This window comes from Malania oleifera, chromosome 1 (assembly GCF_029873635.1).
Source record: "Malania oleifera isolate guangnan ecotype guangnan chromosome 1, ASM2987363v1, whole genome shotgun sequence".
Taxonomy (NCBI): Eukaryota; Viridiplantae; Streptophyta; class Magnoliopsida; order Santalales; family Ximeniaceae; genus Malania; species Malania oleifera.
In genome coordinates this window covers 123,220,824-123,243,145 of record NC_080417.1, presented here as the reverse complement: position 1 = coordinate 123,243,145, position 22,322 = coordinate 123,220,824, and the positions used below count along the sequence as shown (strand labels likewise).

At 35.2% G+C, this 22,322-nt stretch overlaps 1 protein-coding gene across 13 annotated transcripts in view; it reads right to left on the bottom strand.

Moving 5' to 3' along the window:
- LOC131152804 (uncharacterized) overlaps positions 1-21,985 on the bottom strand; it is a 36,413-nt gene extending 14,428 nt beyond the window's left edge. For 8 of the 13 annotated variants that reach the window (XM_058104686.1, XM_058104746.1, XM_058104754.1 and 5 more), the window contains exons 1-2: positions 21,666-21,953; positions 21,487-21,568 (exon numbers count right to left, since the gene is read on the bottom strand). In XM_058104686.1, the coding sequence (XP_057960669.1) occupies positions 21,487-21,512 (26 nt within the window). In that variant the 5' untranslated portion in view covers positions 21,513-21,568; positions 21,666-21,953. Of the gene's footprint in view, positions 1-13,818; positions 13,914-21,486; positions 21,570-21,665 lie in introns of those variants that run through there. The other 5 variants (XM_058104678.1, XM_058104710.1, XM_058104727.1 and 2 more) reach the window with 4 other exon arrangements.
- Between the last annotated feature and the right edge of the window lie 337 nt (positions 21,986-22,322).

The following is a 22,322-nucleotide window of genomic DNA, read 5'->3' as shown; positions in this document are numbered from 1 at the left end:
GAATAGGATGGAGGATGGAAGGAATCAATGACAGAGTCGGACACTGATGCTTGGATACTTGTAGAATGAAAACTGGAACCACAATTCTCATTCCATTCTAATGTTTGGTTTGGCGTAATTGACGATAAAAATAAAATGAAGAATAAGTCATTTTCCCAAAGTGCTGAGCAGAAACATTTATTTTGTATCTTTGAGCTTGTACAAGCATATGAACTCCAATTAAACCCCATTTTTAAGTATTGCAATATATATTCAATTTATGAAAAACTTTAAATAGATTAAAATTTTAAAGATAATCTTATTCAAAGTTTTTTCTTGGAGATTGAGGCAGCATCTCTTCTAATAAGTTTGGACATCACATGCAGCTGCAAATCAGACAATGCAAAATGACAAAATTTTATAAATCTGGGTGCTTTAAAGACAAAACAACAAACTTCTATCATTTATCAAGATCATCCTATATCACGTTTATCACACAATAAAAAGTCACAACTTGCTACCACCAACACCCATAATTTAGAAAAATCATCATATTGCACTGGTCTTACAAAATAGAACAATAATTTCACAAAAGAGTAAGATCAGTTTGTCATAAATTCAACAAAAATGAACCATCCATTTCAGTTAATAATTTGTCAAGCTGTTTCTTCGATGCTGCTAACTTTGGAGGCGCCATCTAATATGGCCCTTCAGCAGGCAGTTTTACTCCCGGTATCAATTTAAGTTCATGCTCCATACCCCATCGTGGAAGCAAGTTGTGAGGTAGCTTGTCTGACATCAATACTTTATACTCATCCAACAAAGCTTGGATGGTAGTAGGCATCCACTCTTGGCCTATGTCTTCATCTACCTCCAGAATGGCAAGATATGTTTGTTCACCCGTTCTCAAACCCTTCTTTGGTTGGATGGCTGAGAGAAACTTCTCCTCCGTCCTCTTTCTTCGCAACAACTTACACCATGCAAGGGTGGTCTCCTATCAAAGGAAGGAAACTGACAAACAACATCGGTGCCACCTTAGTCTCCCTCAAGAATTCCATTCCAAGAATCATTTGGAAATCATCTAATGGCACGGCTGTGAAGTTCATGTCTTGCCCACTGTCCAAGCTTTATAGTCACTCTTTTGGCTACTCCCAACGTAGGCTAAGCTGCAGAGTTAACCGCTGTCATGCATCCTAAGTCCTTCTCTAAGTTTAAGTCGAGTCTTTGTGCTTCTACCTGCGAGACAAAGTTATGGGCAGCTTCGGTATTAACCATAACACAGATGCTCTTTCTATAGATCCATAGATCTACAAACATGAACCCTTTAGCTTGGATAACTTTTGGTTCTTTCATCAGCCTCTCCAACGCATTAAGTGACGACATTGCACCCATCCTCAAGGTTCATCCATATGCTCATCATCTTGCAAAGCCCCCTCCACAATGGAATCTTGTTAAGGCATTAAGTGATGATTTGTGAGGGCAATCAACAGCTCTATGAGGGGATTCAACATAGGAAGTATGTCATCTTACTCTTACCAGTGGGTGTATTGAATGATCAAGACAGCGAAGCTTCCTTTGAAGTTGATGCCTTGGTTTTGGCTCCTCCACTCTTGGGTTTGCCCTCCTTGAAAGACTTTCCACTGTTTCCACCCATGCCACTCTTCGGGCATTGTGAAACTCTTGCCAACATTGTCAGTCAAGTGTTCCTTGGCAACATGTGCAGTAGGCAAGTCTTGAACTCTTTATAGATGAAGTTCTGCCCTTGCCTATAGTTTCAACCCCTCGAGAAAATAGAACTTGTCTTTTCCCAACATGTCTCGGATGTCCATCATTAAAGTAGAGAATGGTTTCACATACTTCATTACTTCCTAATTGAACCATTGTGCTTAAGGTCTCTCAATTTATGTCAAACATTGTACTCAACATTCTTAAGAAAGAATTGAGCCTTGAGCTCTCTCTTCAAGTTTGCCCAACGATCAACTACACAATGTCCATTCTCAATTTGATCATACTTGGTATGCCATAACAACTTAGCGTCACCAACCAAATGCATTCTTGCTATGGATACTTTTGCTCGCTCTGAGTTACTTCTCACTGCACAAAAGAATTGCTCTATGTCAAATAAAAAGTTCTCTAACTCCTTAGCACCACGGGCACCCCCATACATTCTGGGTTCGAGCACATTTGTTCCTCTATTCTCCATAGCATTGGAGTTTCTCAAAGCAAGAACCATCAGATTCATCTTGGCAGTCAGATCTACCATTTAATCTTGTAAAGTTTCTACCATCACATGGAGGTCCTCTGACATCTCCACCAAGAACCTTGGTGATGTTTTTGTGATCCATCCAATGCATGAACACGTTCGGCAAACTTGGCCATCTCCATGGCCACATCATTGGTTGTATCAGCCTGCGTCTCTAGCACTTCAATTCTCTAAGTATTGGTTGGCATGATCTCTTACCAATGCTTCATAGTCCCACTACGAAGGCAACCAAATTCACATAGCAATTAACCAAGTTCTGATGCCAATTATCACGGGCTGAACATTTCAAACCTTGTGAAGGGTTGTATGGCACTAGCTAAAGCACTTTTGCTTGATTAGTCAACCAAAGATTACCATGATTTACCACAAGAACACATTCATTTCAATTGAATGAAAAGTAAGACGAACTAGTAAGCAATTCACAAAAGCAAATGGCAAGCAAATAGCAAACATTGAAGCAACGTAATTCATCATCAACACCCCTATAAACAAGTGTTTAGCAAAGGTGGCAAGTAGGCTAAACATGTTTGCAAAAGCTAGTGAATTTAGAAGACTGATGAATAGTCACCCTCCCCTAAAGAGCTTTATATGCTATTTTTGCTCTAGCACTAAGAACCATCAAAATGTCCGAGGAGTCATACTCCCACTTTACACTAAGACTTGCACATTTTCAAAGCATAAAACCTATACCACTATTTAAATAATGATAACCCATCCCATGCACACTAGGCAAGCATGCTGCCTAGAACAAGCTTGGCTCGTGACACTTTACCATAAAACATAACAAACTAAATGCATATCTATTCAACCTATTTTGATTCCTACAAGTGAAGTTACTTGAATAAATTATTTTCCCAACATAGTCTTAATATGACTCAAACTCTAAAAATACAAGACTTCCTATGAACACTGTTGGCCTAACAAGGCTTACAAATCTTATTTTGATGATAACAAATCAAGGAAACTTAACATATTCTGGTTAAGTGATGATGTTTCAGGAATCAAGCATATGAGTTCAAGATCAAAGTGCTCACAAGCTTTGTTGAAAGACTATAAGCTTAAAGTATACTTAAAGCATGGACTCAAAGATAGAAAAATCTGATAAAGCTTAAAGCATATTGAAGCTTGAAGACAAGATGGACTCAAGAAAAACAAGCATGAATACTTAGTGCTTAGAACGTTTAAATTTTTAAAGAGTCTTATGTAAGTACTTCATTTAATGTTGATAAGGATGCATTGAAGCTCTTAGGTTTCATTATTGACTTAGAGACCAAATTTTGAAAACCCCAGAAAATATTTTTAAGAGTCTCAAAACAATATGACAAGTATAAAAGTTCACAAAAGTTGTTGGAAACGAATTTGAAAAAGCATATGTTGTGGTAAGTTCAGGCGACTGACCTTGTCTGAGCAGGCGACTATACTTTTATGCTGAAATAAATTGGGAACACAGAATAGGCACAGTCGACTGACCCCATGAGTACAGGCGACTGACCCCTTTCTGACTTTGAAATTTTGCTGGTTTTTTAAAAGCACAGCCGACTGACCCCGATAGTGCAGTTGATTGTACTTCGTAACGGTCAAATTTAAACAACAAAGAAAAGTTTCCAAATTTAATTTTTCTAGACCCCAAACTTTCTGAAAACTTGGGAAATACTCAAAGCAACTTGGGGAACACGAAATAGAAGCTTTTTTCATCTATAAATACATGGGAAACCAAAGGTTTTCTTAATCATTGTGTTTGTGTGTGACAGCTGAAAAGAAAGATAAACTGGGATTCAAAACTAACTAAAGAAACTTATTAAAATAATTTGTAAAAGGAATTTTTTTTTAAATCCCAATTCATCCCCCCCCCCCCCCTCTTTCTTCTCTTGGGAGTACACCTTACTTTCAAGCACATGTTTCAAATGCATAATAGGTCATGTGAAAAGATTCAAAAGAATAACTCAACCACATTCAAGACCCTATTAATGACTATCTTAACAATATTACATTCATACAATCAAGCAGGACAATTGTAAGGACTTTTCAACAATTTATTCATAACAAATGAGTTTATACTAAACAATCGATGCAAAAAACCTAATTTGGTTTCTCTTTTTTCTTTAATAAACAAAGAATTGTATAAGAAGAGCGAAGAATGAAAAAAAGAAAAGGAGAAAAAAAAAAAAAACTTAGGAGAATAAGAAATCTTCTCTTTACACCAATAGAAACTAGCTAGCTACAAAATCACAGCAAAAACAAAAAACAACGCAACAAAGCAAAGCCAACCAATACTGTTCCATGTCTTCCAAAGAAGCCATTTGCCTACACCCATAGGAATAAACCACTCTACTCCATAGCAAATTGCTTGCAACCACACCTTTGAAAATTCTATCATTCCTCTCCAACCAAACACACCAAAAAATAGCCATAACAGTGCATTGCCACGAAGCTTTCCTATCCTTTCCCTTGCCAAAAACCCTAAATATAGTAGTACAAAAAGCCTTTGCCATGGAGGGGCAAACCCAATTTTCATTAGATATACCAAATAATTCATTTCAAAGTCCAAAAAGCCAAAGTAAACAGGCAGCAAAGAAACATATGGGAGCAAGTCACCCCACGCCTAAAATAAAGGACACAACAAGGCCGTATTAGGCCTTAAGGAAATCATTGGTGTTGATTCTTTTAAGTATTGCAGTCCAAGAAAAAAGCCTTAATATTTTAGGGAGCTTTAGCTTTCCAAATTAGAGAATACATGGCAAAAGGATCCGCAGTAGAGTCACAAGTCAAATAGGAGAAAAAAGATCAACAAAAGAATTCCCTAGAAGGATCTAAGCCCCAAACCTTTTTATCACTCCCCAAATGAACATGAAAAGAGTTGAGCAAACTAGTCAAAAGAGCCAACTCATTAATCTCTCTCATTAATATTTCTCCCAAAATGGAAGTTCCAAGAATGCCCATCCTCTTGCAAAAGAAGAAAAACAGAAATTAGGTATCCTGAAGATAAGGTAGCCAAAAGGAACAAGGAAATGCGATAGCCAAAGGCATCTACCCCACCCAATGGTCCTCCCAAAAACAAATTCACTCTCTATTACCTACCATATAATAGACTTTAGGAAGCAAATAATCATAAATTTGGTTTTTAGCTTGAACACATGCACTAAACAAAAACAAGCATTGAAATAAAAGAGAAACAAAAAATTGGTCAAGAATCATTTTCCCAACAAGAATATCCAAAAAAAAAAAAAAAGAGTTCCAAATTAAATGAAAGCTTTCCATACTTGATGACAACTCATCAAAAAAGTTAAATGGAAAAATGAATGTAATACGAATTTTTCAAAAAAAAATATTATGTTCCCTCTTAGGGTCTGGTATCATTTATGTTTTCGTCTCTACACCATAGTTTTAAAAATCGGACTAGGCCAACCAATTCGACCCAGTTGAACCGGAATCAGCCAAGTTACCAGTTTGAACAGGAGGCTAGAACCAGACTTTGAGTGATGAGTGATCCAGTGTCAACCTAGTCAAATTCGGATGACTCGGTCCAACTCGGCAAGACTAGGCGAGTTGACTCAGTTTGACCCAGTTTTCATTAAAAATAGAAAATGCTGCTTTTTTGCAGCTTCTTGGGTTTGAACCCAGAACCTCTAGCTCGCGGTGAAAGAGACCTATCAGGTGAACTGAATTCTTATGCATATAGGATAAGTATAGTAAATTTATATACATATGTGACACATCTAAAATATAAAATTCATCAAAGTTCAAAAATTTTTACCTTAAAGTTTTTGTTTGAAACTTGAAAAAATTGGGAAAAGTTTGGTTATGCAAAGTAAAAACAAAAACTATATACAACAAATTAATTAAAAAAAAATTAGATTTTGTACATTATTAAATATTAACATTTATTTTTAGTAAATTTATATACATATAACACACAACTAAAATATAAAATTCATAAAGTTTAAAATCTTTTACTTTAAAGTGTTTGTTTGAAACTTGAAAATAACAAAAGTTTGGTTATGCAAAGTAAAAAAAAAAAAAAAAAGGGCAGCCAGGTGCACAAAGTTCCTACGTATGTGGGGTCCGAGGAAGGGGCGGACCACAATGGGTCTATAGTACACAGCCTTACCTTGCATTTTTGCAAGAGGCTGTTTCCACGCCTCGAACCCGTGACCTCCATGTCAGACGACGACAACCTTACCATTGCGTTTAAGCTCCCCTTCAGGTTATGCAAAGCAAAAACAAAAAATATATATAACAAATTAATTAACAAAATGTAGATTTTGGACATTACTAAATATTAACATTTATTTTTTTTTTCTTAATTTTGAGTAAATACTAGAATAAATTTTTACTTTTAATGTAAAAATATAACAAAAGATGAATTTTCTACTTATTTTCTTTCTTCAAAATAAATTCATGACCCAAAACTAGACAATTAATAAATTTTAAATAAATAAAACCCTATATTACCATCATTTAATATTTTATTAATCAATCAAAAAATTTCACTTTTTTAAATAAATTCAAAATAACAATCCTCTCTCACACTATTATTTAATATTTATTTCTTTAACTTTTAATGATGAAAATAATTATCCCTATAAACGTTTTTATCATACACACATGCATACAAAGATACATATATATATATATAATCGATTCGACCACCTGTTCGACCAGCTTGTCCGAATGGTTGAACCGACCCAATGGTTATACCAAGTCCCTCACCAGTCTAGGTTTTTAAACCATGTTTCTATACAGTGAATAAAAAGATCATGAAAATGCATTCGCTTATATTATCCATTTTCTATTTTGTCAATTTTCAATTGTTTACAAAAAAATTTAAAAACCAAATTTTATAATTTTTAGTTGTTTTGGAACCTATTGCTAGAATACTTTAATATCAAGGATTAACTTTAATGGATTAAATCATTAATTTTAACAATTTTTTAATTAAAATCAAAATAAAATGATCATATGGATTTAGAATATAATTAAAATAAAAATATCCATTAGTTTTATAAAATTTAAAAAATAATAAAATATATTTTAAAAATATTTTTAATATTGTTCAATCGTTAGGTTGAGTAAAGTGAATTTTGAAACATAATAACTAATTAAATAATTATAATAATTTTTATTTTATTATAATAGTTTCAAATTGCTGATGGGGATCAGCATGCCCTACCTATGTCATTTTCAGATGTTGTGACACGTGGACGGCCTCTCAATGTCCACATTTTCTTTGCTGATATGCTGACACATGGACGACCCCCTGATATTCATATTTCCTTTGCCAACATGATTACACGTGGACGACCTCCCGATGTCCATATTGGTTCACAATTGTTTGTAGATTTTGAATGGATTATTTGAAGACTTCTTTTGAAGACTTTTCAATATGAGAAAGACCCGAATAGAGATGCTGAAGCAAGTCCGAGTTCAAGTCCCATGTGGACCCCACACGGTCTTGTGGGCCCCACACATGGCTCCATTGGGGCCCGCACGAATTGGGCCTCCCTTTGAATTTTGTTTTATATTTAATTTGTAATCATGTAAGACAACTTGCTTGCTTGTACATGTCTTAGTAAGTTGTGTGTGTTGTAAGTTATGTTAGTATTTATTATGTCTACAAAGTTGAAGCATTTATTTTGTTAGTAACTTGTTAGAGTACTTAATGTGTCTAGTAAGTTGGTGTCTTTATTATTTGTGTCTCCCATGATTGTGTGGGAATTGTTAGTTGTCTAATGTCTTTGTCCCCCCATGCTAGCTATATATATATACCCCTTCATTGTAAGAACTATGTAGAGAGAGAAAAGTATTGCTATTGAATTAAAAAGGTTTTCCCTCTGTTAAGCTTTGTCCAATCCTTGTGATTGTGCCGTGAGAGGCTACATCATTCTCCCCGGAGATCAGGTGTTGAGAGACCACTATTCTATCCAGCGACTCCATCCCTATCCCACTTTACAACTTCCCTCCATCACCCACACGACCATCACCAAGTTACACCCAAGGCCAACAATCCACCATTCCATTGCAGCCTACATATTACATTTCAAAGTTTGCATGAAGGACTTCAGGAGAGTTCTATCTTGTGTAGAATATCGTCAAGTCAACCATCATTTTGATTGGTAAATTCAGCATTCATTTGGATCATTACATACTTCAACAGCAACTCCACTTCCATCATTACATTTCAAAGCTTTTTCCAAGGAATTTTCTGGCATGGTCTAAGACTTGTGTCGAACAACGCCGAGTCATCCAAACAATTCTCTTGGTAATTCTAGTACTTGTGTTTGAATCCATGCTATATATTGTAAACCCTTGCTTATATTGAAGCCTTTGCTTGAAAGCCTGAAATTCCACACTTGAATACCACATTTAAATCCATTGACTTCAATATTGATACTTGCTAGTTTAAAATCAATTGTGGGAATATTGCTTGCTAGACATAGAACTTTATTCTTGAAATATTGAAATATCATTTTTCCGCATTTAACTTGATTCCTTTGTGAAAAAACTCTTGGGACTTATCTCTGAATAGCATCATACACCTTTTCAAAATCCTTAAACATGTGAAATATAGCATGATTTAATGTGTTTATGTTTGGATAACTGAATTCTTAATTTAAAGTGTTTGAGTGTGTATGCTTGCTTATGAGGGTTGAATTAGTAGGACTAGATCACCCTCTCCCGTCCTACATCAATTGCATTATTTTTAATGTTTATTATTTTAATAACATTTTCTTATTGTTATTTGATTCAAGGACAAAAATGAGCATTTGTTCAATAGAGGTTTTAATTCGTTTTAATTTTAGAATTCTTGACCAAAATAGGTTGATGGTTTTTGGCTTGTAGTTCTTGTTTCTAATTTTTTAGTTTTTAAATCTGATTTTTGTTTTCATAATCTTTGACAATGATACCAAGCGGATGGTCGAACACTTGCATGTATCAAGTAGACAAAAATAAAGACATCGTAGACAAGCCACATACCCTAATACAAACACCCAATGATTAAAGTAATCTATATATTAAACAAGAAAATTGGATAACAGATGGTTGCCATTCACAAACAACACACCTCTAATGACCATTTCTTTCAATTTAAAATCCAGCACATGCCATTTGTTGGCAATTATGTCCTTTTGTTTTAGGACTATTGAATTATTCCTACAAATTTCAAATAAAAAGAACAAAAATTCATTTGACCAATAAGAGACAAGATGGGAGTAATTTCATCAAAATAATTGGCAAAGGACAAGAATATTTGTTTCACTCTGCCAAATATGCATCTGTTTGATTGATCAAACAACTGTTCCAAGATTATAATGGTCCTGAATGAACTTGATGAAAAAATGAAATGGTTGAAATAAAGATCCCACATGTAAAAACTAGCAAGAACAATAATCTGGAAATTAAACCAGCATTGACCTACAGTAACCACAAGCGATTGCAGATGCTTACTCATGATGATAGAACCAAGGTCTTAAATTTCAATTTCGACTCAAATTTCAACGCTTCAAAAGTACAGAAATTTCGATTTCAATGTCAATTTCAATTTTGATTTTAAAAAATAACAGAAATTAGTAGTAAAGCATGAAATTCTTTGTGAAAATTTAGAAATGGTTAATAGACATAATAATGTAAGTTTTAGTTCTAATATATTGCAAGTTAAATACATCTATGTTGTGTTTGAGGTGGAAAAGTTGTAATATAGTATGTGTTACAAACATATTTGTAAAATAGTATACATTAAACATATTCAGTTAAAACAAATGCAATTCATAAATCATTTAAATATTATTTATTATACAAATAATGATAATTTAGACATGAATGGTTAAATAAAGTGTTGCTGTAAGTTTATTTTTTCAAATAATTTCAAAAGCACTTGTACTAATCTTTTGTTTCAATAAAAATAAATAAAATAAATTAAGTGAGAAATTTCACTCTCTTAAATCACTCATTTGAATTCTAAGCAAATTTCATTGTATAGTTAAAATTTTGACAAGTTTCGCTAAAATATCGAGATTTCGATAAGTTTCGGATGATTCGTTGAGATTTCGACGGAAACTATGCAAGACGGAAATCAATTGCCATTTCGATTTTGAGGGTGATGGAAACCGGAAATTTCGATGGAAATTTTGACTATTTCGTGGAAATTTAAGACCATGGATAGAACTGACCTCTAAAAGCCCTGCTACAAAAAAAATAAAAAAAACACTTGGAACCCTAACACAAGGGTTTCTGGTGTTGAAACACAAGTAAAAATGCAGATAGAATGGGTAGTTAGATTAAGAACAAATGAGAAAGAAATGGTGGGTGGCAGGAGGCCCCAGGAAGTGTGTGTGTTGAGGGAGGGGGAAGGTACCTGAAAGCAGTCATTCTCAGCCAGCAGCAGACAAAGGTTTTCAGAAGGGTCAGAAGGGTACACAGGCAGAATGGGAGGGGAGATAGAAGAGACGATAATCACGAGATCATATAGATTATAAAATATTGTAAATTGTGTAGTATGTTTGGTGCTTAAGGAAAAGGTAATTGGAACTGTAATTCCAGTGGGTGGGGTAGAATCACATTTTGTCGATTCTGCTAGAATCCCTTATTATAAATTGGTGGGATGAATAAGGACCTCAATCATGATTTTATTCGAGCCCTCTAGTGTTTAATCAAACTCCATGATTCTGAAAGCACATGTCCTTTATCTATTTCAACAATGAAGGGGATTCACCAATTTGATCTCCTACCCCAAAAAGATTCCTATTTCCTATGTCCTATTTTAAAAGTTATTTTATGTCAAGTAACTGCCCATCTACGGCCATAATTTGTCAAAATCATCATGCAACACCCAATTAATAATAGTTTAACACTAGCCTTAGTCAAAGTATTAAAAAACAGGCGATATCTCTGCTTAAAATTGGACATTCTACCAGAAAACTAAACAGTACACAAAAATTCCATGAATTACTCTTTTCTTGCAATGCACGAATATTGCTAGTTGTAAAAACTAAAAACAGAAACAAAAGATGCACAACATGGCTGATTTTAATGGGCGAGCATGTAAGGGCCTGGATTTAGAATTCCTCCATCTGCTCAACACTGTAATAATATTTAGTTAACAATTGAATATTTAGTGTTTAATTAAAATATGAATGGAACATGCCACCCACATGATGGGTGGGAAATAGTTGGCTGGCAAGACAACCCAAACTGCAAAATGCACATGTAGATTGGCTGTAGATGACCATGTGTCCTGCCGAGATGAAAGGGAATAAATTAAATGGGCCACATGAACATGGAGGGGCCAGCTTAACCACCCTAAGACCCCTCCTCTGTATATACAAACACAGCTGTATGTATATGTCCCCACCTCAAATAGACACGTTTTGAACACCGAGGGCCTGCTCAACCACCAACTATGTCCTCTCCTCCGCGTCTACATAGACAGCTGTATGTATACATCCCCCTACATACGAAACCTGTTTTCTTGATGTGAATCAAAGACTTCTCTCTTAAGGCCCTAAGGTTAAGAAAATCTAGTGACAAGAGCATCATAAAATTTGTGAGGAGATGAACGTGGAAATGCATCGAAAAATAAAAAAAAAGAGCATCACCTTCCACAAATCCTCCTGAGAACATATTTTAGAACCACCCCACAACATATAAAAAGTCAAAGAAATAAATGTGGGATAAATATGAGAAGCAAACTTCTAGGGCCTAGTATTCCTTCCCACAAATTAGCATCCTCACCATTCAAATGGATCCCATGTATACTCTTATGCTAAAGGGACTCAATTTTATCATAAAGGCTACAACCACTCGTCCAATCCTCATAAAGATCTAAGCTCCCTCACAATCTCCCAACAAACAAAATGATCTTTCATACCACCCCCTAACATGAACTAAAGGAAATCTCTCATCAACTTTTCCATCCTCTCCACCACACTAAAATGGAACCAAAACAAAGAGTTATAAATAAATAGAATTGCAAGGCGAACAAGTTGAGACCAGACAAATGCAACCTCTCAATTAAAAACAAAAATATACCCTTGCACCCACTCTAACCTCTAGCAACCCTCTGCACAATTGGATCTGGAAAAGAAGTAGCACGAGCATTCCCCCCCAAACACCCAAACACACACAAAAAACATGGAAAACATAAGGGCCCATTTGGTTAAGAATCCAAACAGTTCCTGCATTGTTGTTGTGGAAAATGAAAACATGAGATTGTATCATCTGTTTTTTATATTCAAAAAGGCATTTGGTTAGTGGTTTTTGAAAATTGTTCTCATAATGGAAAAAATGGAATTGCATTTGGTAAAGGTTGATCCAAGTAGTCATTGTTCAAATAATAATAATAATAATAATAATAATTTTATTACTACTACTACTACAAATACTGTTATTATTAAAAAGAGGGTTCCAATACCCCCTGTCTCAATTATATCCCTAAAAAAAAAAAACTGTATCCAAATACACAAAAAACATTTTAAATTGTTTCCTTAAAACCTGTATATTTTAAGAATGTTTCGCCTACACTACCACAAACGGTTTTTTGAAACACTTAAAGAAATTCGAATTTTTGCTTATTTTTGTATTTTGTGTTTCCAGATACAATAAACTATATCTAAAACCTTAACCAAGCACAGTGTCATAGCTCCTTCTCTTCCTTGCTTTTGCCAAAACCCCAAAACATAACCTTCAAGAAATCATCATTGGATGGAGACGCCCACAACTCACCAAAAATGCAAAAATGCTTAAACAAAGTTGCGCAGCCACTTGACAAAGAAGAAAAAATTGCATACTTTTCTGTTAGAAACTTGCACATCACATAAATATATGGACTGACTACTTTCTTAGATCTCCTCGCCTACAATAAAGGCTGCAAACGAGCCGATCCAAGCTGAGCTTCAACAAGCTTAGGCTCGGCTTGGTAGAGTTAGAGCTCAACTCAAGCTCGTGCTCGGCATAGGCTCAGCTCGGTTCAAGCTCAAAAAGTTGGACCCGAACTCGGCTCAAGATTAAAAATATTGACCTGGGCTTGGCTCATTTGCAGGCACGGCTCGGGCTCGGGCTCAGGTTCGGGCTAAAATTTTATAAATGACAAGTTTCATCCACCTATTTTGTTTGAGTCAAAATTTGTGTCTTTCTTCTTGAGATTAGACTATTGGACTCTTGGGATTGGGCCAACTTAACGAGGCTATTAACGAGCTTATTACTGAGCTCCTTAACGAGCCCATTCAAGCCAATTATCAAGCTGCTCACGAGTCAAAACGAGCAGAGCCCAGCTATGCTCACACTTAGCACATTTACAAATTAAGCCTAAAAATTGGGCTTGGGACTCTCTCATTTAGATAATAAACGAGCCCGAACAAGCCCTTACCAAGCCGAGCTCCCGAGCCACTCGTGAGCGCCTTGGTTCGTTTGCAGCCGTACCTACAATGTGCCATTAATATTAGTTTTTTTCACAAACCAAGGTCTATGTGAATGCCTCAATTTTTCAAAAGGGTATTAGCCTTCCAAATTGCTTTCTCCAATGGAAAAGAAGTTAAGGATTTCAACAACTGCAATAGAAAATATTTGGAAGAAAAGAATACCAAAGCTAACCCCTTGCCAAATTTGAGTGTCATGCCTCGGATGAAGCACAATTCAATCAAGAACAGCCATCAAACTAACATGAGCATCCACTTCTCTGCTAAGATTCCACCAAAAAAAAAAGATAAAAATTCCAATTCCAAAGACAAATTCCCCACCAAATTATAAAAGGTTACAATCAAAGCATTGTGCAGGTAAGAAAATCCAAAGAAGGGGGAAAATAGACAAATAAGAATCTCCAACACAATGATCCTCCCAAAGACAAATCGAAGTACTAAAGTACCATCATGGTGAGAAATCTAAGAGAAAAACATCCAAGAACTGGCTCTAGCATTTGTCCAATAAACAAACCCTTAACATCTACCCCCATGTCAACAAAGGAAACACTTGCTATAGGGAATTTGTTTCTAAATAAAACCCCCACAACCATTTCCCTACTAAAGAAATGATTTTAGAGAGCAAATTCCCAAGACCCAAACACCCCTCTAGTTTAGGCCTTCTAACCACATCCCAGCTAACTAAGTGGTCCTATTCAACATACCTTAAGTACAAAAAAGGTTGCTGAAAGGTAACCATATATGCAAAAAAAAAAAGCGGTAACAAGTTATCTACCAAATTTGATTTTTCAAATATGTAAGCCAAACAAGGGTAATTACTCCAAGCATGCTATAACCAAGGAGACACTGACCAGAAGCCAAGGGAAAAACATGGGTGTTCTATAACTAGAAAAAAATCAACCAATGACACAAACTTCATAGCATTTCTATTTTCATGCTCCTCGACACAACAAAAGATACAAGGAGGCAAAATCATGGGTTTATGCTCAAACATGATCCAAATCGAACAAAACTGTCTGATGATATCAATCCAATAATGGAAATTCAAACAAAATCCAAGCTCATATAACCATACACAAAAAACTGAATTGATGCATTGATTCACAAGATTTAATTTATGGTTCCAAAATTGCATGCATATCGTCATAGCAATAACAATTGGGAATTACAACGAAGGTAGAGCGAGAGAGTACCTTCAACAGTCATTGCCATTTTTTGCAATTACAAAGAGCAAAAATAGGCAAAGAGAATCTGAAAGAGAGAGGACGAAGGGATGGAAGAAGGTGCAGAGAGTAAAGAGTAGAGAGTAGAGAGGGAGAGGGAGAGGAAGAGTGAGGGGTATCGAGGAGAGTCGGTGAGGGAGTTGGGCGTGATTCCTATTTATGTTAGAATCAGTATCAGTATTCCTCCCAATGGCTACTCTCACTTTTATTGGAATGAGCATTTAAAAGGAGTGGGTAATCCTATTTTAACCATTCTACCTACTAAACATAACATAAATTTGTTTTTATTTCATTTTATCTCTATAATAAAATTAGACATTAAAATTTAAATAGGATACACCTTCAAGTCTCTTGATGAGCTACGATAGAAAATTATTCCCTGTAAATTTATCAATTTTCCTAAACATTTAATTAAATAATCATTTCTATTTGAGGGGAGATTTAAAGTGATATAATCTTATATTTGGGAGAGACATTAAATTTAAATTTGTGAGTTCAAACCCAATATAATATAAAATTTTATTTTAATTTATATAAATTTAAATTTAAAATTTGAAATTTCATGCTTCTAAATATAGAGTAATTATTTTTCATTTATTTTGATTGATGTTTATTCTAATTTATCTAATAGAGTATTTGAATAGGACTTGATTTTTCGATCAAATTCAAAAAACATATCTTCATACAAAAGAGGAGAACTTTATTTCAACTTGACCCATGCTAAGAAAGATTAGGCTTATTTAACTTCTTTTTCTTTTGTAACTCTCTTTTTGTGCAATAAAAAGGGAATTAGACAACTAAAATATGGAAATCATTAGTTTATACACGTAAAATAGAGCTGGGAAGTGACCACATAAGCTTGAGTGTTTATATAAAAATCAAAACAACCGCAGTAACAAATAACAACAACAACAATTCAATTAGGTTAAATTTAGTTTGTAGAATGCCTATTTTTAAGAATATATTATAATATAAGAATTTGATAATTTACATATATAATATATTATTAATATAGAACAAATAATAATGTGAAACATTTTGTATAATAAGGAATAGATAAGAAGTAATCAAATATTAGGGAAAAAGACACTAATCTCTCCTTAGGTTTGACAAAGATACTGACCTCTTTTAAGGTTTCAAAAATTTCAAAAACTTCTCATACAATTTCAAAAATTTCAAGTACCTTTCCAAAGGTATGCCAAAAAGACACAAATTTTCCCTTGTAATTTGCAAAAGACAAGTTTTTTTAGGGGAGGAAGGGAGTTGGTGTCTTCCAAACAAATTTCAGGGAAGGTTTGTGACATTTTTGAAACTTCAAAGGAGGTGAGTATCTTTTGTCCTAATTATTATTAAATTTCTAATTATATTTCATTTGATTTTGAAAAATAACTATTTCGTAAATCTAATGTAATCTCAATGTTCTTAACATATCTCCTAGTAACAAGAGACTAAATACATAACAACTATTACAAACAATATAACTCAATTTTATTTAGTTTAATTGATATTGCAAAACTAGAGTATTGAAAACAAACATAACCTAAAAGATTAAGAATTACACGTCCATAGTTCATTATAAGCTGAACATATACAATTTAATGAATGGGATGAGATCAAACTGTGTTTTATTTTTTGCATATTTTTATTTAGGCTTCATACAAAAATTTATTTAAGAAATGGAAAAAAATATTTTTTATTATATTTTTGGTATATATCAAACTCTACTAAGATAATAATAATAAAAAAAACACATAATGAAGAATTAATACTCATAAAATTAGATTATTAATCATATTTTTATTTAAATCCAGCTATGCTTTATGGTTCAAAGTGCTGGACAATTAAGAAACAATGTGTACAAAAAATGAAGTTGTTGAAATGCACATGTTAAAGTGGAATGAATGTTTTAACATTAAAAGACAAAGTAAGAAACGAATATATACGCAATAATTTAGGAATAGCGCCGGTTGAAAATAAGATAAGGGAGGGACGACTTAGATGGTTTGGACATTTGAAATGCAAGCCAAGTAGAACACCTATGAGGAAGAGTGAGTTAGTTACAATTTTTGACATAAAAAGGTGCAGGAGTAGGCCTAAAATAACTTGGAATGAAGTAGTAAGGAAGGATTTAATAGTCCTTAATCTAATAGTGTAAAATGCTTTGGATCGGGTGAATTGGGGGATAAGGATTCATGTAGTTGACCCCACCTAGTGAGACTTACGGCTTGTTGATGTTGTTGTTGTTCTTTCTCCATTTCAATGACAATAAAACAAGGAAAAAAAAATGTTCCTCTATATTTTTTCTGTTCCTCTGTATTTTTCTTTCATTTTCTCAATACTTTTCAAGCTTTACGTCATTTTAAATGGTTATTCCATTATTGTCAAGTACATCCTTCTTAGGACTACAAATGAGCCAAGTCCTCTGCAAGCTACGTGACACTCAACTCAATAATGACTCATTTAAGTTCGTTCATTAAGATAAATGAACAAAACTCTAGTTTAGACCTTATGCTCAAAAATTAAAATTAATGAAGTTTGAATTGGACAAAACTAGATTCAATAAGCTCGCAAGTTAGCTTATTTAACTAGCTTGTAGGTTGCCTTTTTTAAAATCTCAAGCAATAATATAGGCTTAGATGTTAACTAATAAAGTAAATTAATAAACATTTTTGTACATAAAATCAATATTTAACTTGTCTAATCGTTCAATAGAAGGCTCATTAATTTATAGTTTTAATTTTAAATTGACATTGTTTTTACATATGTATTTTTTAGAAATTATTTTTTCTATAGTCATCATTAATCACATTTTTTATTTATCTTTCAAAATTGATATACCCAAAATCAATAGCCACATTCATGAGGGACTACAAATATAAAACCACCGTTAACACCCCTGCATAAATACCCTTAAATTATCCATAACCTCCCATTAACATAATAATGCACCCATCAATACGAAATTAAAGGAGAACATGCCTCCACCACTATAAAAGGGTACTCTGAGAGGAGATAAGCATCTCATTCTTATCCATTATTCTTTAATGTTACAATCTAGACCTCCCATAGTCCTTGACTTAGGCATTGGAGTGATTCCGCGGAGTACACGCCAGGTCCTCCAAGTCATTCTTGTTTGAATTCTTATAGGTGGTCGCGGTTGAAGATCAATCCATGTATGCCATCTAGTTTTTGGCAGCAACAGTTGGCACCGTCTGTGGAAATCTGGGTGGTTTCCCATCTTTGACCATGACCATGTCATGTAACTCCAAATCAAACCCCGCTATGGGAAACCAATTGCCCCATTCAATCCATTATACTCCAGCAGACAATTCGTTACCGAACGAGTCTCTAAGTGAATTCCTAGCTTTCCAGAGGAGTTGTCTAGACATTTTCATCAACCAAGCCCTTGGCATGCTCTATTTTAATTGTTGATGACAATGCCTCTCTGATAACATTCTTCCCCTGATGTAGACAAGCCATATTGTTGGATTCTATAAAACCTACATTCTCTGCCCAAGCCAAACCGCGTCCTTGACCCTCCAAAGACTGTTGTTGAGACATTTGTGCAGAGGGTGATACATTGTTGGTTTGTGATTGCTCCATAAGCCTTGAAGGAATACCGTAAGAATCACTAAGAGGAGAATATTTATCCCCAACATAAGGAAATCTAATATTCTGGTGCTGTGAGAAAGATCTTTGCATCAACAGTTGAAGCCTTGTCTCATTTTCAAAAGCATTTTACTGTGAAGGGACATTTGACCTCATGTCTAACCTTCGATTGTTCAATCCACTAGGAAGCCTCCCTTTGTCGACTGCCAAAATTGCAAGATTTATGAATTCAATATCCCTAATGTTGCCCATATTTATCGAAAGATGGAGCTCGATAATTTCAGGGAACCATGTTGTTTTTCCCTTTCACCAAGCAATTTGGCCAAAAACTGTGGCGAAGTTAATAAGTCTTCCCAAGCATCTAATTCCATAGACAATATATTTGAAATTATGTTGCTCTCTCCCATATCAACAACACCACTGCTAATGTTGGCAACTTCACAACCAAGTCTTCCCATCTACTCTATTTTCCCTTCTTTTAGAAGCACATAAGGACGCCCAACAACCCCATTTAGACCACTAGGATTCACAAGGCATCCATTAGATACTACTAATACACTAGATAACTGCGGACAGTCAAGAGACAAACTTCCACTTTCTTGAGAGTTTAAATCAAGACAATAAGCCTCACTAGAAAGCATAGAACTACTCCTTGAATGATTTAAGAAATGAGATGAGCTAGGCAAAGTTGTACAGTTAATAACCTCTGAAATTGAGTCTTTGATTGTCAAATTCTCTTCTGCATCATGTAATGCACCTTGAACTCCTTGAGATGGAGAATATGATCTCAAATCACTTTGCTCTCTTGGAACAGCCACACAATTAATTGGTGTCGCAGTTTTTCTAGCTACAGGTGAAACTAAAGGCTCTCAAAACTACTCAACATAATGTTGTGGCGAGGTGAATTCCCCACTATGGGCAATTCCATAGGGACGTGATCAAAAAATTGGAAGTTAGGTTTGATAACACCAGAATGCTCATTTCCAAGTTGTTCATCAATGCTCACTGATGATATAATAGAGCATAAGTTTTGAAGCTTCCCATTAGTAGCAATATCCATGCCTTCTTTAGGGCTACAAAACTGACCACTAAGATCAAGAGAACCGCTGACATTTGGTAGCAAACCAGTGCCTCTATCACTATTCACCAAATGCTAGTGAACAAGACAACTAATTGGTCACAATTACCGTGGCGGAAGCCCCACTTGATGTAAAAGTTGTCTCTGATTCGGTAGCTCGACAATCACTGTTATTATACAATTCCACAAAGTCCAAAGCCTCAAGTCTACCTTTAGATTGTGTTGGTTGACTTTCTTCATTCGATGAAGATTTCTTTTCTTGTCTCACTATGTGCTTTAGAAGTAAGTGTTGTGCTTACAATTGCAGATAAAAAAGGCAACGAACCACTTAATGTGTCAGTTTTCTGTTTGGAAGACCCATTTGAACAAGTTAAACTGGCTGCAGGTGGATGGTAATTGGAGGCACACATTCCCCATGAGGTTGTTGCAGAAAAAGAAATTGATATACGAAAACTACCATTAGGAGGAGAACCTCTAACAATTCCAGCTATATTATTTTGAAGCATTTTTGACAATAGCTTTCCCTATTGAAGAAGAGTTGTTATTCAAGTACTCATCTTCTGGGGGTGGCAACACCTTTCTTTTAATTGCATCATCGAATTTGCCCCACCAGTCCAAGTATCCCTTCTCCCTCCAATTTAGGTTCCCTTCTGACGTAAACATGGCATTGAGGGCCAAAAAATCCCGAGTCTTATTTCAATTTGAAGAGGGATCCTTACAAGAACAAAATAAAGACAAAATTTGTCAAGGATCGTAGGTTGTGAAGATCCCAAAAGCTACGTGGATGGCTAATGGAATTCACAGGCCTAGAACTTGGTTGAATCCAGCTCCTAAGCAATCTAGGGGTGTTCATGCCACAATAATACAGCATCTTGTCTATGATCACAACAAGAAGGCAGGGGCCATGAATGCCCTGGTTCGAGCCTCTGCCATTATGTCTAATGGCCCCTTCATTAAGCCCCAAAAAATTTTGAGTCTTATTTCAATTTGAAGAAGGATCCTTACAAGAACAAAATAAAGACGAAATTTGTCAAGGATCCTAGGTTGTGAAGATCCCAAAAGCTACGTGGATGGCTGCTGGAATTCACTGGCCAGGAACTTGGTTGAATCCAGCTCCTGAGCACTCTAGGGGTGTTCATGCTGCAATAATACATTATCTTGTCTATGATCACAACAAGAAGGCAGGGGCCATGAATGCCCTGGTTTGAGCCTCTACTTTTGCTGCTTTCAAGTAATTCTAAGTCCACCCTGTCTTCCTTATCACTGGCTAATGATTCACTCACATGATAAAGGATGTTGGGTTCTCCTTCAACACAGTTTTCTGCAAGATTTGAAGGTTCCATAGTAACAAAAATGTTGAAACCATCGCTTTCTTTTGGTTTTGATGGGCCAATAGTTGTTCCATTGTCAGCCAAATTTTCAAGTGTGCCTTTGATGGATCTGAAATTTGTCTTTTCAATTGGTTTTGAGAGCACTGCAAAAGTGTCTTAACCAATCAATTTTTGGGGTCCTCCTACAATGTCTTGAAAAGCTTCTGAGTACTGTTTTTCTTTTTTCTCATGGACCACCAATTGATCATTCACATCATAAATAGCATGATTTTCTACCATGGATAGGGGAGTGCAAACAATAGGTTCAGTCAATTTGGCCAATTAACCAATTTTTTTCGGTGAACCCCAACCCATAACCGAACTGACCGAATTGATTGCTTTAACCGAACCGTACCGGACCAAACCGAATTTTTGGGTGATTCGGTTAACCGAATAAAATTAAAATTAAATATGAGAAACAAAATATGATTGTATAATTTATTCACCAAAAAATCTTACAACTAAATAAAACGCAAATCAGACAAGATCTAGTAACACAACAAGGATCACAATCAAATACTTGAATAAACCAAAAAAATGAAGAAATCGGTACCTCAACAGTCCAAATGAAGAAATCATGAGGCTCAGGAGGCGGTTCTTTGTTCATCTCCCAAATCAGTGCTTGAGAATCCAAACTGACAATCGAAATTATACCAAACTTACACTCAAAGATTGTTGAAAGAACGAAAATAGAATTAAGAACGGATTTTGGCGTGTTGTGGATTCGATTACCGTGAGAGAAGTGTGTGAATTAGGGTACAACTTTCTACATTTGAGAAGGATGAGACTGCGTATAGACGGGTGTGGAAAAAGCGAATGGAGGCTCGGTGAGTGATTTCTCTGCTCCTCACATAAACACACTCTCTTTCTATTCTGTGCTTCGGCTTTTATCCCTTCGAATTTTCGGGTAATTCGAACTCACCGTCGCCGACTGTGTGCGAAGTTCTGCGAACTGCGAAGTGGGACTCGAAGACGACGAAGAGGGAAGGGTAGAGGGAAGAAGGAAGAGGGAAATGAGAAATTGGGAATATGGGATTTAGGAATATTTAATTACTAATTTAGCATATAATTTACTAATTTATATTTAATTATTAATTAATTTAAAATTCAGGTAATTCGGTTAACCGAAATACAATTTCCCCATACCCGAACTGAAAATCGAATACCTGAAATTATCTCATTCTGAAATCAAATCGAACCGACCGAACTCGATCAGTTAATTCGATTAAACTAGAATTATGCTCACCCCTAATCGTGGACTTCTCCAAAAGATTAAGTGATACCTGTTCAATATGGGGTACATCTTGTGAGTCAAAGTTATCAATTTTGTAGTATCTTGTGTTGTGCGAAAACAAGATTGTGCGGCGTAGGAATTACGATGAATGATAC